This window comes from Dromiciops gliroides, chromosome 3 (assembly GCF_019393635.1).
Source record: "Dromiciops gliroides isolate mDroGli1 chromosome 3, mDroGli1.pri, whole genome shotgun sequence".
Classification (NCBI taxonomy): Eukaryota; Metazoa; Chordata; class Mammalia; order Microbiotheria; family Microbiotheriidae; genus Dromiciops; species Dromiciops gliroides.
In genome coordinates this window covers 286,937,138-286,956,995 of record NC_057863.1, presented here as the reverse complement: position 1 = coordinate 286,956,995, position 19,858 = coordinate 286,937,138, and the positions used below count along the sequence as shown (strand labels likewise).

Below are 19,858 nucleotides of genomic sequence, written 5' to 3'. Positions count from 1 at the left end.
TTAACTCTATTAAAGTACATAATTTGGTTTTAATGACCAAGGTTCTGTAGTTCTTTTAAAAGAAATACTGACTTGAAAATATTAGTTATTTGCTGTTGATATAAAATTAAAATATTTAGCTATCACCCCGGTCTTCTTGAGTCACAAAAAATTCTGTATTTTTTTCTACAGTATTTTCCTCTTCTTGTGCTTCATATAACAGTACACACAATAGTACAACACCTAGACTGATTTAAGGAAAGTTTTCCCTAAAAGCTTCAAACTAGGTTTTGCTTTTAAGAACTGATGATATATCTGAACTCTGCTGGGGGCACTCTAATATATAGCAAACAGCAGAATTGCTCTGGGGCATTTCAAAAAGGTCACACTTGTCATTATTAGAATGACAAAGGTTATTTCTTGTGAAATTTTTAATGTATAAAAAATAAAACTTGAAAGCAGCAACTGAATAGTTCAGGAAGTTATAATCCTAACTTTTGGGAGCTCTAATTTCTAGTTTAACTTCAATACTTTTGAGAGGTATAGATGTGTTCTTATCTTCTCTCTAATTCTAGCAGTAAGTACTAGAAACAAAAGAATGACTTTCACATAGTGTGGGGTGGGCCAGCCTTAGAACTGAGAAGAACTGGGTTCAAATCCTGCCTTTGGCATATATTAGTACTTTATAACTCTGGGCAAGTCACTTAGGCCCTCAGTGGCCCATGCCACTCTCTCAGAATATGCTTTACAGATCACTTGCAGTTCTGAATCATTGATAGGAGGTTTGTGTAGAATATTCTCCTATAGACAGCATCAGAGCCAAAATTTGAACCTAGTTCCTCTCTCTCTAAATCTAACACTCTTTCCATTGTACTAAGCTGACAAGATAATTTTAATAATTTGGTATATTAGTCCATTTGTACTAAGCAACATTTGTTTTGTTTTGTCTTGTTTTGTTTTTCAGGGCAATGAGGGTTAAGTGACTTGCCCAAGGTCACACAGCTAGTAAGTGTCAAGTGTCTGAGGCTGAATTTGAACTCAGGTTCTCCTGAATCCAGGGCCAGTGCTTTATCCACTGCACCACCTAGGTGTCACTAACATTTGTTTTATAGTAAAGCAAATCATTCCCCTTTAGATCCTGAGCTTCTTGAAAGCAAGGACTTGTTGCACAATCAACCCCTTTCTGGATTTTCTTAGCAAAGATAGTAGAGAGGTTTTCCATTTCCTTTTCTAACTGAGGAAACTGAGGCAAACAGTTAAGCAACTTGCTCAGGGTCACAAAGCTAGGCAGTGTTTGGGGCCAGATTTGAAATCAGGTTTTCCTGACTCCAGGCTAAGCACTCTAACCATTGGGCAACCTAGCTGCTTCTCTTCCCCCCTTTTTTATATACTCAGCACTTAGCACAACACCTGGCACAAAATAGGCACTTAATAAATGCTAGCTGACAATCAGCATACTATTTACTATAAAGTTTTAGAATTTTGTTTGCCATTTTTTAAACTGCATAATTCACATATACTTGATCATTAGGATAGAAGTGGGAAATAAAGAGAAAAATTCAATTCAAAAGCACTTATTAATTAGAAATGATATTTATGGTAGTCACTGGACATACAAAGACAAAAATAAAATAGTTCATGGTTTCAAAGACCATATATCCTATTGGGTGGAAATAAATATAAAAAATGTAGAAAAATTAAATATAAATGATTTCACTGGGCAAGAGGATTAACAATTTAAGAGATTAGTAAAGGTCTTCTGTGGGCAGTGGTACTTTAGCTCTGTCTTAAAAATAGTTTGAGACTCCAAGAGATGGAGGTGAGATAGGCAAGGAAGGGTTCTATACATGAGGGAATAGCCCAGGAACCACAAATGGTAAACTGTAATGGTATGCCCAGACAATGGTAAGTAAGCCAACTTGGTTGGAAGAAAAGGTGAAGTACAGAAAGATTGATTACAGCCAAATGGTGAAGAGCTTTAAATGTCACATAAAGTCCTTTGTATTGTACCCTAGAGACAATGAGGGGTTACTGAAACTTCTTGAGTAGAGGTATAAGATGATTAGAAGAAAGGGAGTGATAAGAGATGGAAGGAAGTCTTGTGGAACTAGGAAAGTGAAGAGAAAAAGCCTAGTAAACTGGCACAAGGGATTTTAATTATAACTGTCTTCCCACATAACTCCTACTCCACAAACTGGTGGTAACCATATGAAGTCCCTACCCACAGCCGAGAATTTGGTTTAGATAATCTTCCTCTGTCTTTATTGGATATAATATGTTTCCCCTTAAGAACCACTTTCAAATCAGCATATTATTATTATTATTATTTCCATTTTTATCCTTTAATTTCAACACTTCTCTTTTAATGTTTCAGTGCCCAGCTGATCTCCCTAATTCTAATATCTACCTAGTCTAATCCATTCTGTGCAGTGGATTTTTTTCTAATGAACTATAGTTTTGGTTTCCAAATGAATTCAATTAACAATCCAAATAAATATATGATTATTGAACAGTTCCACTTTAAAGCCTTCTATGTTTCCCTATTATCAATTTCCTTATCTACCTTTAGGACTTTCCGCAAAGTGTCCTACTCACCATGCTAACCTGGTGAAACTTTCATTTGAGTTAAGATTGTCTCTTCAATGATTCAAAAACTTTCTATACCCCTTTTTGCCATTTTCTCTTTACTCTGGTTGTTCCACAGTAACCATATCCACGTCAGGAGGAAGATACTTAATTTTCGACCCTTATTCATTCAAATAAAAACAAAACAAAACAAAACAGTCCAAGCCTCTTTTCTAGTTCAACAGATATTTAGGAAGGCAAAGGCTATTCTATGACTTAATAGAATTAATATGAACCGGGCTATTTTTCATATATTAATAAGAAAAAGGTAGTTCCTTATTTATTCTTTAGATTTATATATGGAAATCTGAGGCAAATGAAAGGTGAAACATTAGCTCATCTTTGAATATTGTAAAAATCTAGAAGAAATATAGGTTACAACCAAATATGGAATAGATATAAAAGGTATTCAATTATTCGTATGTGTTGCCTTCTGAATTCAAATCTCTCTGAAAACTGGTAGTTTATCTACTTCATTTGAAGTAAAGTTAGACAGGATCAAAGCAGTGATGGGTACCAATTGACAGAGGAAAGATAGTGTCAAAAATGATGGCTGTTGATTTTTTTTTTTTTTGGTGAGGCAATTGGGGTTAAGTGACTTGCTCAGGGTCACACAGCTAGTAAGTGTTAAGTGTCTGAGGCCAGATTTGAACTCGGGTACTCCTGACTCTAGGGTCGGTGCTCTATCTACTGCGCCACCTAGCCGCCCCGATGGCTATTGATTTTGACAAACTAATCCAACCTTATGAACTTCAATAACCTAGAGTATTAAAGTATTAGAGGTCTTCCTCTATAATAGAGTTTTGGGGCTATGGTTTCTCAATGTGAATTGTAAATTTAATGTTGACATGAAGAAAAGTGAAATTTTTACATTTGTTCATATTGTAAGTATTATATTGGGCCGAGATTTCTTATATACTTTAGAACATAATAAAAGTATACATGTATACATACATAAATTTGGAAACAATGCAGAAAAATTAAAGGAACATAGTTAATACTTAGGCTTTATTAATATAAAAAAATAAAGAAGGGGCAGCTAGGTGGCGCAGTAGATAGAGCACTGGCTCTGGAGTCAGGAGGACCTGAGTTCAAATCCGGATCAGATACTTAACACTTACTAGCTGTATGACCCTGGGCAAGTCACTTAACCCCAATTGCCTCACCTAAATAAATAAACAAACAAACAAATAAATAAATAACAGCTCGTAGCACAGATAACTGGGTAGAAACACACATGTGAAATAATGTTAGCAGAGTGCCATGGCCACTGAAATCCAACCAGAGTACACAGAAACTGATACCCAGGAAACTAGATGTAGCAGTCTCTATCCTTTTTATCCCACCCCTTTCCAGATTCACCCCCCCAACCCCCACATACACACATGCATACACAACAAACAACTGAGACTATGCCTGATACTTGATTCCAAGTCAGAGGTAAATAAAACAACACAAAACCTGATCAGTTAAGCCCTACCTTGCCTAGGCTGAGATTGATTTAAGTACCTTTCTGAGTGCTTATTTACCAAGATCCTATTTGGGTCACAAAATTCTCATCCTCCACAAGGAGAATGTACTTAACTCTAACAGAAGTCCTGCTCTGCATATAGCAACTCTCAATAGCATCCTCAGAGATTCCTGGGTACAAAAGCAACACTACAAAGCAGATATTACAATTTAGAGACTTCCAAAGATGGCTAACTTTAATTTCTGTGTAGTCTTTAATAAAACAATGATAGTAAACCAATCATGAGTATATTCCTTACTGTCTGGAAGTTTCTGAAGTTAGAACCTAGACTGATTGACTATTGACATTGATCTACGAATTGATTGGTCAATTTTGATTTGTCTACTTGTATAATAGGAGCAATCACGAGAAACCTCTCATCTTTTAGGCCAGGTCACCTTCCCTGGAGCTGAGTATATACTCTTGTTTTTTGTTTTTTTTTTTTTTAGTGAGGCAATTGGGGTTAAGTGACTTGCCCAGGGTCACACAGCTAGTGAGTGTTAAGTGTCTGAGGCCAGATTTGAACTCAGGTCCTCCTGACTCCAGGGCCAGTGCTCTATCCACTGCACCATCTAGCTGCCCCATAGTATATATTCTTGCACCTTTGTGTTTTTTTTTGGGGGGGGGCAGAGCAATGAGGGTTAAATGACTTGCCCAGGGTCACACAGCTAGTAAGTGTCTAGTGGCCTAGTGTCTAAGGCTAGATTTGAACTGAGGTCCTTCTGAATGCAGAGCCAGTGCTTTATCCATTGTGCCACCTAGCTGCCCCCTAAGGACAAATTCTTTATTGAGATAAGATCCAGTCTCAAATATTATGGGTGACTTGGTTAAGAGGAATAATACATTCTGTGACTCATAAGAAGAAAGAAGAAACAAGGGTTTGTTCTCATTAAAGAGACAGCCTCTTTTCAGCACCAAATTCAGGACTTTCCTTCCCTTGTACTTCTAGCAAAAGAATGAGAGGGAGAACTTTTGTTCTCTTCTCCCACAGGGGAAGTTATAGCTAAAACGCATGGCACATTATCCTTGTTTTATTATTATTATTATCACTGGGACAAGTCCTCATATAGTCACAATACTTGATATCAATCTTTTTTGTTTGTTTGTTTATTTTTTTAGTGAGGCAATTGGGGTTAAGTGACTTGCCCAGGGTCACACAGTAGTAAGTGTTAAGTGTCTGAGGCCAAATTTGAACTCAGGTACTCCTGACTCCAGGGCCGGTGCTCTATCCACTGTGCCACCTAGCTGCCCCGATATCAATCTTAAAGTGAAATAGAGATTAATAATAAACATAGATTATGGGATTGTCACATCTATTATATATCTGCATTATATTGTATTATATGATATCGCTATATCACTATAATTTTATCCAAAAGTTTTTCCATAATGTACAAAAACATACATAGTGGCTGATACGTGTATGTACACACACACACACACACACACACACATGTGTGTGTATGTGTTGTGTGTGTGTGTGTTTAGACACTCCTGATCAGGAATGAACAATTGAAACACTGTTGAGATAACTAATGAATAAAGAGACTCTTAAAACATCTGAATAATGACAGTGAATTAGCCAAGGAGATAATGGAATCTGTAGAACTAATCTTATCAAGCCAAAATGAAACTGGATTAAAACAAAACTAATTAGTTTGGAAATGTTCTAAGGATACAAATAATTTTTCCAATAGTTTTTTTATTTGTTTATTGGTCAAGTCTAAGTTGTTTGTCATTCATTTTCATTCTGAAGTTAATTAACTCACTAAATAATTAAATTATACTATTTACTGCCGATGCCATATGAAAATGATTTTCATTGGCAATGTATTAAAGTTATCTGGCTAAGATATCATCTTTTCGATTATTCAATTCCTCAGTTCCTTTCAAATAAAATTTCTTTAAGTAAAGGAGGAATTCAGGAGGCAAAACGATATTTTTTAAGATGAAAGTGGCTGATGGAGCAATAGTTAATACACTGACTTTTTTTTCTTGCAAGCAAGCCAAGCAACCAAATTAAAAAAAAATAGGTGAACTCAAAGCTAATATATGAAAAAAAACAAGATCAGAACTGTAAAAATGAAGGCCTAAGTAATAACTCAAAATTATTAAAAAGAGATATGTTTCTATGTGAATATACATACATACATATGATATGATATGAGTTATCAATTATCATTCATTCAGAAATACCTTTTCATTTACTGACATTTAGACTAACTCTAAATATACCCTCTTGAATTACTTATTTAATGTATCATTAGAAGAGATTTATTTTGTTCTTTAAAACCAGAAGTCAAAATATTAATCACCAGTAAAATATGGAATCCATACTATATATAATTTTTCAAAATTTCATTTCAGCAAATTATGAATTAGAAGAAATTCCTGTTTACCATTAATGGAAAGAGTTCTCACACTACGAGTTCCCCACACAGATTAAAAACATAGGTTGGGGTGGGGGGAGTCATTCTGGATCCAAACCAATCAAAAAAACATCAGTTATTAATTAAAATAAAGTTTCACTTGGCAGTCACTGGTTGTTTCAAATAGAAAACAAAATGTTTTAATAACTTCCTAAGAGGCATATTAGATACAAAATTATAATCACTTTGGAGAATAACTGATATCTTTGTACACAAGCTAGAGAATAAATATTTGACAATAAAAACACATACTTCTCAAAGGTAATTATTATACAGTATTTGAAAGAAGCAAGCTACTGTAGTTCACTGCACTTATGGAATTGTTCTATGAAATTCTATTCTTTTAAACTCTGAGCCAATTAATACAAAGTTCTTGTATATTCATAGTAAACTTCACGATTCAATTAATTATATTAATAATCAGATATCCTTTTAAAGAAAATATGTGTGTGTGTATATGTATGTATGCAAATGCGTCTATATGTGTCTGTCTGTCTAGCAAGGTAGCTACATAAATGTAAAGAGTACCTAGGTGGCACAGTGGATAGAATGATGGGCTTGATTAGGAAGATTCTTCCTGAGTTCAAATCTGACCTCAGACATTTACTTGCTATTGAAACCTGGGCAAGTCACTTAAATCTGTTTGCCTCAGTTCCCTCATCTGAAAAATAAGCTTGAGAAGTAAATGGTAAGTCACTCCAGTATCTTTGCCAAGTAAACCCCAGATAAGTTCATGAAGATACTGAGATAGCTGAAAAATGACTGAACAACATATGTGAGAAAAGATTCTCACAGATTTTTCTATATAACAATATTTGGTCCAACTAGTCTTCAAACAGTAAATGCTCGATGATTTTTCCTGTCACATTTCAATATCAGAGAGATCTCTTATGTATTATTTATGTCATTGTTTTATTGGCTCTTTACCATTTTAAATTAAAGATCTTTTAAGTCTACTTTTGACGAGTATAATTGTTTCCCTCACTTGACTGAAGGAAAGAGTTCAGTCATTACTAAAATCACATAAAGTCACCAATTATATAATCTGGGGTTCATGTATATAGACACCTCTACAGTTTGGAAAACCCCTTTTAGAAAATTACATGGATGTTTCCAATTGCTATTTTAAAAAAAATTTTTTTTCATTTTTTTTGTGGGGCAATGGGGGTTAAGTGACTTGCCTAGGGTCACACAGCTGGTAAGTGTCAAGTGTCTGAGGCCACATTTGAACTCAGGTACTCCTGAATACAGGGCCGGTGCTTTATCCACTGCGTCACCTAGCCGCCCCCACCAATTGCTATTTTTATTAGCTCATAGACAGAAGTGGCAAGTGAGCCTGACACTGGAGTGACCAAAATTAGATATGAATGAAAGCTTGCTGGCATGTTCATTAAATATCAAATATTTAACAGTGTTGATAGGATTTTGTTTGTTTGTTTGTTTTTTGTTTTTTTGCAGGGCAATGAGGGTTAAGTGACTTGCCGAGGGTCACACCAGATTTGAATTCAGGTCCTCCTGAATCCAGGGCCAGTGCTTTACCCACTGCACCACCTAGCTGCCCCATTGACAGGAATTTAAAAGGCAACTGTTAATGAACTTGTATTCAGAAGAATCAAATTCTTTTTTAGTAATATAATTATATATATATATATATATGCATAGATATACAAACATGTATATGTATGTGTATATATAAATAGACATATAAACTATATATATACATATGCATATATATTCCTATATACATATGTGTATACACATGTTTATATTTATATACACAGATACATGGATTCTGGCACACCTTTTTATTTAGTATTAACTACATTTATTTTTTGGAGTTGTCAAGGGTAATGCTTTAAGTTAATTATATGATTTAACAAGAAGTCATAATGTTCTCTCTTTAAAATCTCATATGACTCCATAGTATACTTAAAAAAAAAAAAATTCCTGGGTCAGCTAGGTGGCACAGTGGATAAAGCACCGGCCCTGGATTCAAGAGGAGCTGAGTTCAAATTTGACCTCAGACACTTGACACTTACTAGTTGTATGACCCTGGGCAATTCACTTAACCCCCATTGCCCCACCCCCCCCCAAATTCCTATGAGATAGTCATGTTATCTTTATTAGATAAAGATGAGGACTTCAAGGAAAAACAAAACAAAACAAAACAAAACAAAAAACATCTCTCATCTAGTTCCTGAGAGCTCATAGCATAGTTCTTTAGTAACTATCTGCTCTGTTCTTACAGTTTCCACTAAAAATTCAATTACTTATTTCAAGCTCCTAGAATGTGGGGAACAAGTTACCAATTTTGAATAAATTGTCAAAAATACTTGGAAATTTTGTAAGTCCTGCAAGAATTATCATACAACTATGCTTCTAATCTGCCTGCCTAAAATACATGATTTTTATATTAGTGTGTAGAAATGAGTTACTTAGTAATAAAAAGAAATAAAAGTGTACTTAATCTGAAGAATTCAGGAAAAAAAGTTTATTTTACATTATTAAGGGGGGAAAAACCATAGACAACTTACAGAAGTGAGAAATAACAGTTACCATTTGGAATTTCCTCAGAATTACAAATTATATCAGTACCAGTGCCAATGACAGATTGCTGCTTTAACCAGTAGGCTATAATGCCTTTACTAGGAGTATATGAGCAAAATTAGAAGGGAGAGCTAAATAATTAGAGGTAAGTCTATCAAGTTTCTCAAAGAAGCAAGCATAGTGTTAACTACTTATGCTTGCTTTAATCAGTAAGCACAATCAAATGAAATAAGTTCAAAACTATATTCTACTAAAATTCTAAAACTTTTAAAAATATATAACCAAAGTTAATATTTCAAGAACCAGTTTAGACAAAGTATAACCATGTACTTCAAAGAGAAAAAATTAACCACATAGAAGGAAGGACAGTGTAAAAAAAAAAGTCTGTATTAAGTCCAACGGCAGATTCAAATGTAAAGAGGTTAATGAAACATAGAAATAAAATGCAATTTACACCAACCTTCAGGATCAAGTAGTTTCTCAATACCCAACTGATATTTGGCTATGTTAAATGCATGGTCTAATCGTTGTACAGCTGACTGCTGGCGAACCACACTATCCCAATCAAAGAGATCAGGCCTGAAAAAGTATTAAAAACAAATCATTGGAAACATTCCTTCAAATTCACTCCAATTATGTGTTAATTGCTAATCCTTTGCCATTATCTCTGAGGTAGATGTTAATGTTATGTACAATTTCTCAGCTGAAGTCGATCATGATTTGAATTCAAAGATTATGTTGAAAAGAAAGGGCCAATGCCATCAGTCAATAAAATAATGTATTTATTGAGCACCTGCCATAGAGAAAGACTTTTTTTCTAGACTAGTGGCCCATGAAGCTGATGCAAGCTACCAGATAATTCAAGATGCCACTTGTTTATCAATTTTTGAATGTAAACATAAAGTAAAATAACATACTTACTAGTTAGGTGCATTGGACAAGTTATCTAAACTCTCTTAGCCTCAGTTTCTTCATTTGCAAAATGAGGATCATAGTACCACCTACCCCAAAGGGTTCTTGTGAGGCTCAAATGAGATGACATATGGAAAGCATCTTTAAACATTAACGAAGGGGCAGCTAGGTGGCACAGTGTATCACCGGCCCTGGAGTCAGGAGGACCTGAGTTCAAATCCGGCCTCAGACATTTGACACTAGCTATGTGACCCTGGGCAAGTCACTTAACCCCAATTGCCTCACTAAAAACAAACAAAACCTTAATGAGCTATATAAATGCTAGCTATTATAAGAGACTCTGCTTTCTTTTTGAGGCAGCTAGGTGGGGTGGTGGATAGAGTACTATGTGCCTAGAGTCAGGAAGGCCTGAGTTCAAAAAGAGCCTCAGATACTTACTAGCTATGTGATCCTGGGAAAGTCACAACCTCTCTTTGCCTCTGTTTTCTCAACTGGAAAATGGGGATCATCATAATACCACTGTCACAGGATGGTTGTGATGATCCCAAGATAATAACTGTAAAATGCTTAGACCAGTAACTGGCACATAAGTATTTAATAAAGGCTTCCTTCCTTCCTTTTTCCTTCCCTAAATGTTGGGTAAGGAGGAGATAGATTGATCATCTCTCTAGCATCTGAAATCACTCTCTTGTTTTTAAAAAAGCATATATTACATAGATAGCACTGTCAGAGTCGCTATGACTGACAAATTTAAACAATACATGCAAAAGTTAGCTATATTGTTAATTATAAGTGGTACAGATAATTAGTTCTAAGAAGGGAGAAATTACTGTTAATTGAAATGACAGGAAAGGTTTCAGAGAGAAGGCTAGCTGGGTTTGGGTTAGATTTGTTGTTTGTCCTTCTTTTTTTTTTTTCTTTTTTTGCAGGGCAATGAAGGTTAAGTGACTTCCCCAGGGTCACACAGATAGTAAGGGTCAAGTGTCTGAGGCCGGATTTGAACTCAGGTCCTCCTGAATACAGGGCCAGTGCTTTATCCACTTTGCCACCTAGCCGCCCTCTGTCCTTCATTTTTAAAGAGTATCATGACATTGGGGTGATGTCATGACTTGCAGTGAATGGGATTTAAGAGAGTATCATATGCATGTGAGTTATAATTATTACTATGGTACTATAAGAAGTACTTGAAGAGTTGATTACTCTCCTAACCCAAACTCCTCCCAAAATATTTTAATTCTATTTTTTTTTAAGTGAGGCAATTGGGGTTAAGTAACTTGCCCAGGGTCATACAGCTAGTAGGAGGCATTTAAAAGGTCATATGTCTGAGGCCGGATTTGAACTCAGGTACTCCTGAATCCAGGGACGGTGCTCTATCTACTGCACCACCTAGCTGCCCCCAAAAATGTTTTAATTCTTATCAGTATCTATCTTGGCCAATGGAGTACAGAAGAATAGTGTATAGATATATCCTCCAGTCAAGTAGTGAAAATAAATTTTTTAAAACCCCTATTTATTTTTCAATTTTATTATCATTTATATTTAATTATTAGTATTGTTTTCTATTATTTTAATGGTAAATATATAGTATTTCATCTAAATAAATGTGCATTTGTGAACCAGTCTGAAGATCTAATCAATATTTATGGCTAATAAAAGAAAATGTGTTGTGAATAATAAAGAACTGATTTATGAATGAATTTTTGTAATATTATCCACTCTAAAGTGCAAGGGTAGACAAATGATTACAAATGTATAGAAGTATTTTAAAACCAAAGTTTGAAAGACAAATAAATAATAGTTCATAGATAAGATTATTTCAATACAAAACATCACATTTTAACTACAAAAACAGTTAATAATTAAATAGAATAGATAATAAAAATGTATAATAAATAGGTATCTAAAATTTTATTTTTACTTAATCTCCATGGGCTTAGTTTCCTCATTTATAAGAATGAGAGCTGCATTAAATGGTCTCTACGGTCATTCCCAGCTCTACCTCTCCCATCCTAAAGAATACATTTGGTATAGTGACTGGAAAAGAGTAAATGCTTATTGATTTAACTAAACTGAAGTCTAATACCAAAGGCATCAGAGGTAGCATTCATCAGTGATGGGATTTGAACTTAGGTTATTTGACTCCACTGTAATCCTTCCATTCTACCACTCTGATATAATTCTAACATTTGGCCTAGATTTTGGCAAATTTCCTGTTTTAAAGTCAAAGTAGCCTTAAAAACACAACTTTTAAAGAAATCCCTTATTAATCTATATACTTGATATTAAGCATGTTTATTTGGTATTACTTAGTCACACACTTATTTCATTCCAGACACTAAAAGACAAAACATAGTTCTAATTAGTCAGCAGCAAGCACCTTGAAAAATAGAACTCTTCCATCTCTCTCTCAAGATTAACAATGGAAAAATGCCTGTCAGAATTATTCATGAAGGGATATTCATCTACTGGAAGGAGGCACTTGAAAAATAACCACATAATATATACAAAACACTTGTTGATGACTCATTCATTTGACAAGGGAGGTAGAACACATTCAGATATGCAGCAAGATTAGTATTGGGTCAGGGACAGACATTCTATATGAAAGAAAATATAATTATTGTTTTATGTACAAAGAGAATCAGATATCAAGAGATACAATGCTCCCAATTACATTCGCAAACATATGTGAATATTTTGGTGTTTTGCTTTTACAATAAAAACACTAAAGGACTCATCAGAATAGGATAGTTTAACCTTTTCTTTTCCCATTCACATGGAGCCAACCTAAGGAAAGTATAGGCATGAACAGTGAATGTATCTGTCTCATTTAAAAGGTCATATGGCTGCCATTCTCTCAAGACAGTTTAAGGGGTCAAGAATTAAGAATATATTTGGTTGGGAGAAACAGATCATGTGCCAACAATAAGTGGCAAAAATGACCATGAGAAATTGGTCAAGGCCCAGAAGATGAGAGAACATGGTTATCAGAGCCTTTTTCCCTTTATTCCTTAACTGTGGTGTCTCTTAACTTGTAATACTTCATTTTAAAATGAAGCCTTAGTCTCCTTTTGAGAGTATTCAAAATATAGATAGTAATAATATCAAATCATGAAGTATACACATTGTAATTTTATAGAGAAATGGTAATATATTTGAGTACCCAACCACATATATATGCACATATGTATGCATTTACTTATATGTGTATATATATGTGCATATACATATATATTCATGTATGTTTATATAATATTATAATCAGGCTTAAAGGCAGAATCTGCAGCAATTATGCTTGAGTGGGATCTGAGGAGGACTGAAGGGTGGTAGCCCTTGCAAGCATTGTGGAGATGGATTAATAAAGAATAGGTTGTGGCTTATTCCATATAAGGTCCCATTTCCAGAGGGAAAGATGGGCTTATCCTAAATGTATACAGTGAAAATTATGCAGTAAGATACATAATCTTTCTAGAAAATTGTGGTTTTCTCTAAATTACTCCATGACCTACAATGCTCATGATGGAAGGATAGGTCCCAGAGCAACATTAACATTGCTCAACTTAATCTTTTGAAAGCATGTATCTGAGTGATTATCCATTGTACATTCCTCTGCCAGACATTAATTTCTTAGTAAAGCAAATGTAGTCCTACATATTATCCTCACCTGTGACTGTGGATGAGTGCATTAAAAGCCAGTCCATCTGACCAGCTCGTAGTGAAGTTGATGACTTTGACCTGTGGATAGCGGCGAGTTGATTGGCGTACCCAGCTCAGCAAGATCTTTTCACTGTTTGTTTGCTGCAAACCAGCCATGATATTTTTCATTACATTTTTGACCTGCATTAAAAGATAAACTTTCATCAGTAAATGTGCTTCTGTTTTGAGAACAAAACTGATTTTTTTCACCTCCTTGAATCCTAATGATGTCAATTTGCAAGAATAAGAAATATATGATCTTTTGACCAACAAAAAAGAAAATAATTCTAAAAATTATCTGTATTTCTGTGATCTTGAATGGTTGACAAACTCTGTGCCTTTTGTTGAATATGCTGAAGAATATAAAGGGCTTATATCACTGGAATGTGTGTGTGTATGTGTGTGTTTGTGTATGTGTGTCTGTGTGTGTGTTTGTATGGTGCATTTTATTTGCTTGACAATGCCAGAAAGGGAGAAAGGATGATGGTCAATTAGTTATATTTCTCTCCAATTTCTCCTTAATCCAAGTACTAAGCTACAAAGCACATATACACTAGAGTGCCCATTAATGTGTCTTGCATTTTATCTCAACATATTCACTATTATGACCATTAATCAAAGTTATACATGCTGACTGAACTGAAAAAAGGAATATGGAAATGAGCTTATATCTTTAAAGGAATGAAGGGAAGAATGCACCAAAAAAAGCTGTGAATATATTGGTGGCTGATATGCTGTCCTGGTTTTATTTTCATTAATTATCTTTAGTACATTTGATTGCCTTCCAAGCATTATTTAGAGTCTTTCCAAGTGTCATTCAAGCTATTATATTTCAAAGTTCCACACCCTTAGCAATCTTCTAAAAATTCCTTGTAAGCAGTTTTTTCAAGTTTCAATAATGCAATTAGTTTTACATCAGAAAAAAAAAAAGTTGTTGGCATAAAGAATGAGCAATATAAATGCTTAGCTAAGACAGCTTTTAGCAGACTGTTTCACTTATAGCATGATTATCATTAAGTATTATAAAGAAATGTACATGTGGTCAATGCTTAAAACAAAAAACAGTCTGCCAACAAATATTTATTTAGCATTTACCATGTTTAGGCACTGTGCTGAGGATACAAAGATAGGAAAAAAAAAAACAATCCCTGGCCTAATCTTTCTGCTGACTTTCAATCTCAAATCTCTATCTATTGGATGTTTTGAACTGTATGACCCATAAAAATCTTCAACTCAACATGTCCCAAACTAAACTCATTATCTTTTCCCCTAAGCCCTGCCATCTTTACTATTTTCCTATTAGTATTGGTATTCCTAGTCATGCAAGCTCAAAAACATAGTGTCATCCTCAATTGCTTATTGCTTCTCACTTGACCCCATGTACAGTCACTAGTCAAGTGCTATTATTTCCACCTTCCATCTATCGTAATGGCCTGTTTGTTGGTTCTGCCTTATTTCTCCTCACTCCAATCTTTCCTCCACTCAACGGTCAAGTGAATCTGCTTAAAATTCAGGTCTGATTATATCACTTCTTCCTCATTTAGTAAACACCAATGGTTCCCTATTACCTCCAGGATAAAATATACTGGGCTTTCAAAGCCTTTCATAACTTGGACCTTTCTTATTTTCCCAGTGTTCTTATGCTTTATTCCCCACCATATACTGTACAGTCCAGTGATATTGGCCTTTTCCCTATTTTTTCCAATCATTTTCATGGGGTGCCCCCCATGTGTGGAATTCTCTCTCCTCGTTTCTACTTCCTAGCTTCTTTGTCTTTCTTCAAGTTTCAGTTAATGTCCTAGCCTTTGCCAGCCTTGGTGCCATCTCTTTGTAATCCTTCTAATTTAACCTGCATACACTTTGTTTGTATATGACTTCTTAGATGTCTCTCCCATTAAACTATGAGCTACTTGAAAGCACTGCTTTTATTTAGTTTTATCTTTCTTTGTATCATCAAGACTCAGCACATAATAGACACAATAAATGCTAGTTGACTGAATGAATGAACTGTCACCTAGGACCTCACACTCTAATGCATTATTGCAAATATGTAAGATCCATCAACAATTGATTTTAAGAGCCTGATTATCTTTGAGTTTGGTTGACATTTTCTTCTATGCATGATTCAGTTATCAATTTGGAGTGAAGAGAAACATTTAAATGTAAAACATATTGGGTAGAGATTAGTTTGAGTTTCTAAGAGGACATAGATTAAGAGTGGCAAAAAATGGGCAGAAAGAGATTGGTTGGAATTTGTGCTATTAGTACAGCCACATCAATCAAATCTAGATCCATTTGAATAAATAGGCTGAAAAGTGTACAATTCTTTAACACATTTAAATATAAATTTCCATGTTAAAATTTCACCTAACATTTCTTAAATTCATATTTCATATGCTTTTATGAAGGCAGTAATGAAAGCAAAATGTATAAACTTTCCATGCAAATATAAGAATAGCTTAATATGAATTACCTAAAGGGTATAAAGAAAGAGTTTTTATCAAGAAGGCAAAAATAATAAATGAAAGAAAGCCAAAAAAAGAAAAAAAAAGTTTTTAAAAGGGGAACGGAAATCCAAATCACTGTTGAGAGGATGGCAAGTGATACTTAGAATTAAAAGGAAGCTTGAATACTTCAAAATTTAGGATTGTCTTCCTTTAAGTGAGTATTTGAACATGATGAATAACAAAATTCCCAATATTCCTACAATGGAAGGTTCTTGCTAAAGACAAGGAGAACTGACATGGCTAAATGGGAGGTAACTGGGTATTTTACTAGAGCCCACCAAAATATACTGCTGATTCATACAGGAGCACTTCCACTTGACAGGTCCAAAAGAATGCAGACTTTATCTCTAGTAAGAGTAAAAACAAATGTTGGAAGTTCAGTGACTTTAGGTGAAATCAAGTCTCTTAGAGTGGATACATTTTGACTTCAACCCAGCTTAGTTTCTGGTCTACTCTACATTCCTAACAGCTGCCTTGTCCAGCTAAGGATGACTCCACCCAAAGATCTGCTTACTTATTGGTGAGTCCTTGTCCAGGACTGCCAATCAGGAGCCCCAGTCATACTACTCACTTCACTTTCACTTCACTCCCTTCTCTGCTCCACATCCACATCTGCTGCTTTAACACAGTGTCTGTGCCCAATTCTTAATTCCCTTATGTTTGTCTTTTTCCATTGTAAACTTGAGGGGAGTGATTTTTTTTCTTGTTTTTATATTCTCAGCAGTTAGCAGATTGTCTAGCATATAATACATACTAAAGAATTTTTTTTAATTCTCCTCCTCCTCCTCCTCCTCCTCCTCCTTCTTCTCCTTCTCCTTCTCCTTCTCCTTCTCCTTCTTCTTCTTCTTCTTCTTCTTCTTCTTCTTCTTCTTCTTCTGCTTCTGCTTCTGCTTCTGCTTCTGCTTCTGCTTCTGCTTCTGCTTCTGCTTCTGCTTCTGCTTCTGCTTCTGCTTCTGCTTCCAGGGTAATGAGGATTAAGGGACTTCTCCAAGGTCATACAGCTAGTAAGTGTCAAGTGTTTGAGGCTGAATTTGAACTCAGGCCCTCCTGAATCCAGGGCTGGTGCTAGGTGCTCCGTCAAGAAATGTTTTTTCAAACTATCACCTGCCTATCTATCTATGTCAAAATATTGAAAAAAAATATAATTTAGGATATGGAATTGTAAAGAATTTAGAGAGTATCTTGTCCTACTCCAACTATTGCGAGTGTGCTTCAAGGAATTGTGGAGACCAGAAGTAATTTAAATGGAGATGGGCAAAAGTCTCATACTTCAAAATGCAAAAGAAATTCACAAAATATAGACTAATGAACTTGAATTTAATTCTTGGCAAAATTCTACAATGAATGATTTGAAATTTGTGAGCACAAAGCAAAAGAAGTTGTGACTACAATATAGCACAGTTTCTAACATATGATAAGTTTGTTTAACTGGGAGTAGAGACTTGAAATCAAGTCATGGGAGAAACTATATAAAGAACCTGGGATCCCTGGAATCTGAACAGAAGGTTTGGAAGGAGAGTTGTTTTCAGTCATTTAAAGGTGAGGGTAAGTAGACATTTTACCTTTCCTCTTCTGGTAGAAGTAGAAATAGTAGGTAGAAGTTGCAGGGAGGTATATTTTGACACAATGTAAAGAATCCTTCATAAGAATTAGGATTGCAACAACAACAACAAAAACAAAACAACTTTCTGCTCTATGAAGTAATAAACTCTTTGTTTTCTTGGAATTGTTTAAGAAGAGGCTGAGATGCCCACCTATCAAGGCAACTGTTATATCAGGGGTTCACTTCTCAGGCATTCCCTCACCATGCTCTCTATACTCTTGTCATCATGTTTCATCACTCCCCATTTTGTGTTCTGCCCTTGAGTTATCAGTGTCTAATAGGTTAGCACTGACTTAATCTGTCTAGGATCCAGGGCTCCCACACAAATCCTGGCAAGCTCCACACCATCTCACTCAAATATGCCTCCTCTCACTTTACAGTTCCTCTTCATGTATTCTATTCTCCTTTTTAGGCCAGAGATTGTTTTGCTTGCTTGTATTTTGAATATTTAGGCTTTATCATAAAACCTGGCAAACAGTAAGTGTTTAATAAATCCTTTTCCTTTGTGAATATCAATAGACTTATCAACATTAGTCAATCCAAGGTCACTTTCCAACTCAATGCTATGATTCACTTGTGCTTTGAGATAATATCAGCTTAAGTTTTACCTTTTGGCAGAGTAGACAATTACTTAAAAGGTATTTTTTGAAGTCTATTTAAATTTTATTTCCAATCCTCTTAGCATGGATTGTACTAAGTGTCTTTCCTACCTGGCTTGAAATTCCTAGTATTACAATCAATCTTCGAGCTAGATAATACATATGTCTCTAAAAGACTACAGTTTAAATGTAGGTGTCACCTGAGAGAGCAGTTTGTCTATATTAACTTAAAATGTTTTTACCACAAATATTTTTAGTGTTAGCTGACATTTTTTATCTAATACAAAATAAATGGGGCTGCTTCATGCCTATGGCTAAAATTTTGCAAAAGGAAATTGTATTTTAGAAAAACACAGAAAACACTAACAATATATGAAATATGGGTTTATATACATACACACATATGTACATGAAAACAAAATTACTTCAAGGTGAATTATAGGAAAAAAAGATATTTTCTCATGAGTTTGCTTATCTTTGTTGAATTATTATTATTATAATCCACAGTTAAATTAAGATTGAAAAAAATAACTGCTCCAAATTCTCTGGTGTCTCTTTCATAATCCATCAGTTCTTAATGCCTCAGATACCAGGTAAACAGATTGTCATGAGCTGCGCTAATTTTAAAAGCTGTTATTTTGAGTATGGATTTGTTTTGTTTGAAATACATATGTTTGTTTTGTAGGTCATAGGCAATAATGAAAAGAAGGTACACAGAACACATTATTTATAAAGAAGCATCTATCAGGGGCTCTCACCTGCCAATGGAGAATTATATTCCAGATCAAACCAAGAGTCAGTTTATGATTTCCATCTACTATGTCTGAGCTTCCAATATTCACTAAATCAACCTGTTTGGAGAAAGGAAGGAAGATATATGAAGATACATAAGGGAACACAAGCCTACTATGAAAGGGAACAAGATAATAAAGTAATTAAATTTAGATGTTTCCAGAGACTAAGCAGCAAAATAATCAGTTGCTTAGCTAACCATAAAATATTTTTAAAGTCATATTAAAATGAAAAAAAAACATATTTTTTTAAATTTTTGTTTTGTTTGCAGGGCAATGGGGGTTAAGTGAATTGCCCAGGGTCACACAGCTAGTAAGTGTCAAGTGTCTGAGACCAGATTTGAACTCAGGTCCTCCTGAATCCAGGGCCAGTGCTTTATCCACTGAGCCACCTCGCTGCCCCCTAAACACCAATTCTTAAAATAACTTTTCCAGACTAGAAAGTATCCACAACATATTTATGATGAAATAGTAAATACATGTTTTCAAAACAGACTTCAGAGGATAATCGATTTTCTCCATATTCTTAATTAAACTTGTAATCATGATGACAACAAAGTATAAGGAATATGTAAAGTTGATAATATATATATATAGGAAATTTGGAGGAAAGTTACTGAATGTCATCTATCTACTCCTTTGGAACCTGAACAGCAGGTT

General features: G+C 34.8%; 1 protein-coding gene across 1 annotated transcript in view; it reads right to left on the bottom strand.

Moving 5' to 3' along the window:
- The window catches only part of DMD (dystrophin), a 2,325,391-nt gene that overhangs the window by 1,867,923 nt on the left and 437,610 nt on the right, over window positions 1-19,858 (bottom strand). Inside the window, 3 exon segments of the mRNA XM_043994767.1 lie at window positions 9,551-9,669; window positions 13,667-13,839; window positions 19,166-19,258. Of these exon segments, the coding sequence (XP_043850702.1) occupies window positions 9,551-9,669; window positions 13,667-13,839; window positions 19,166-19,258 (385 nt within the window).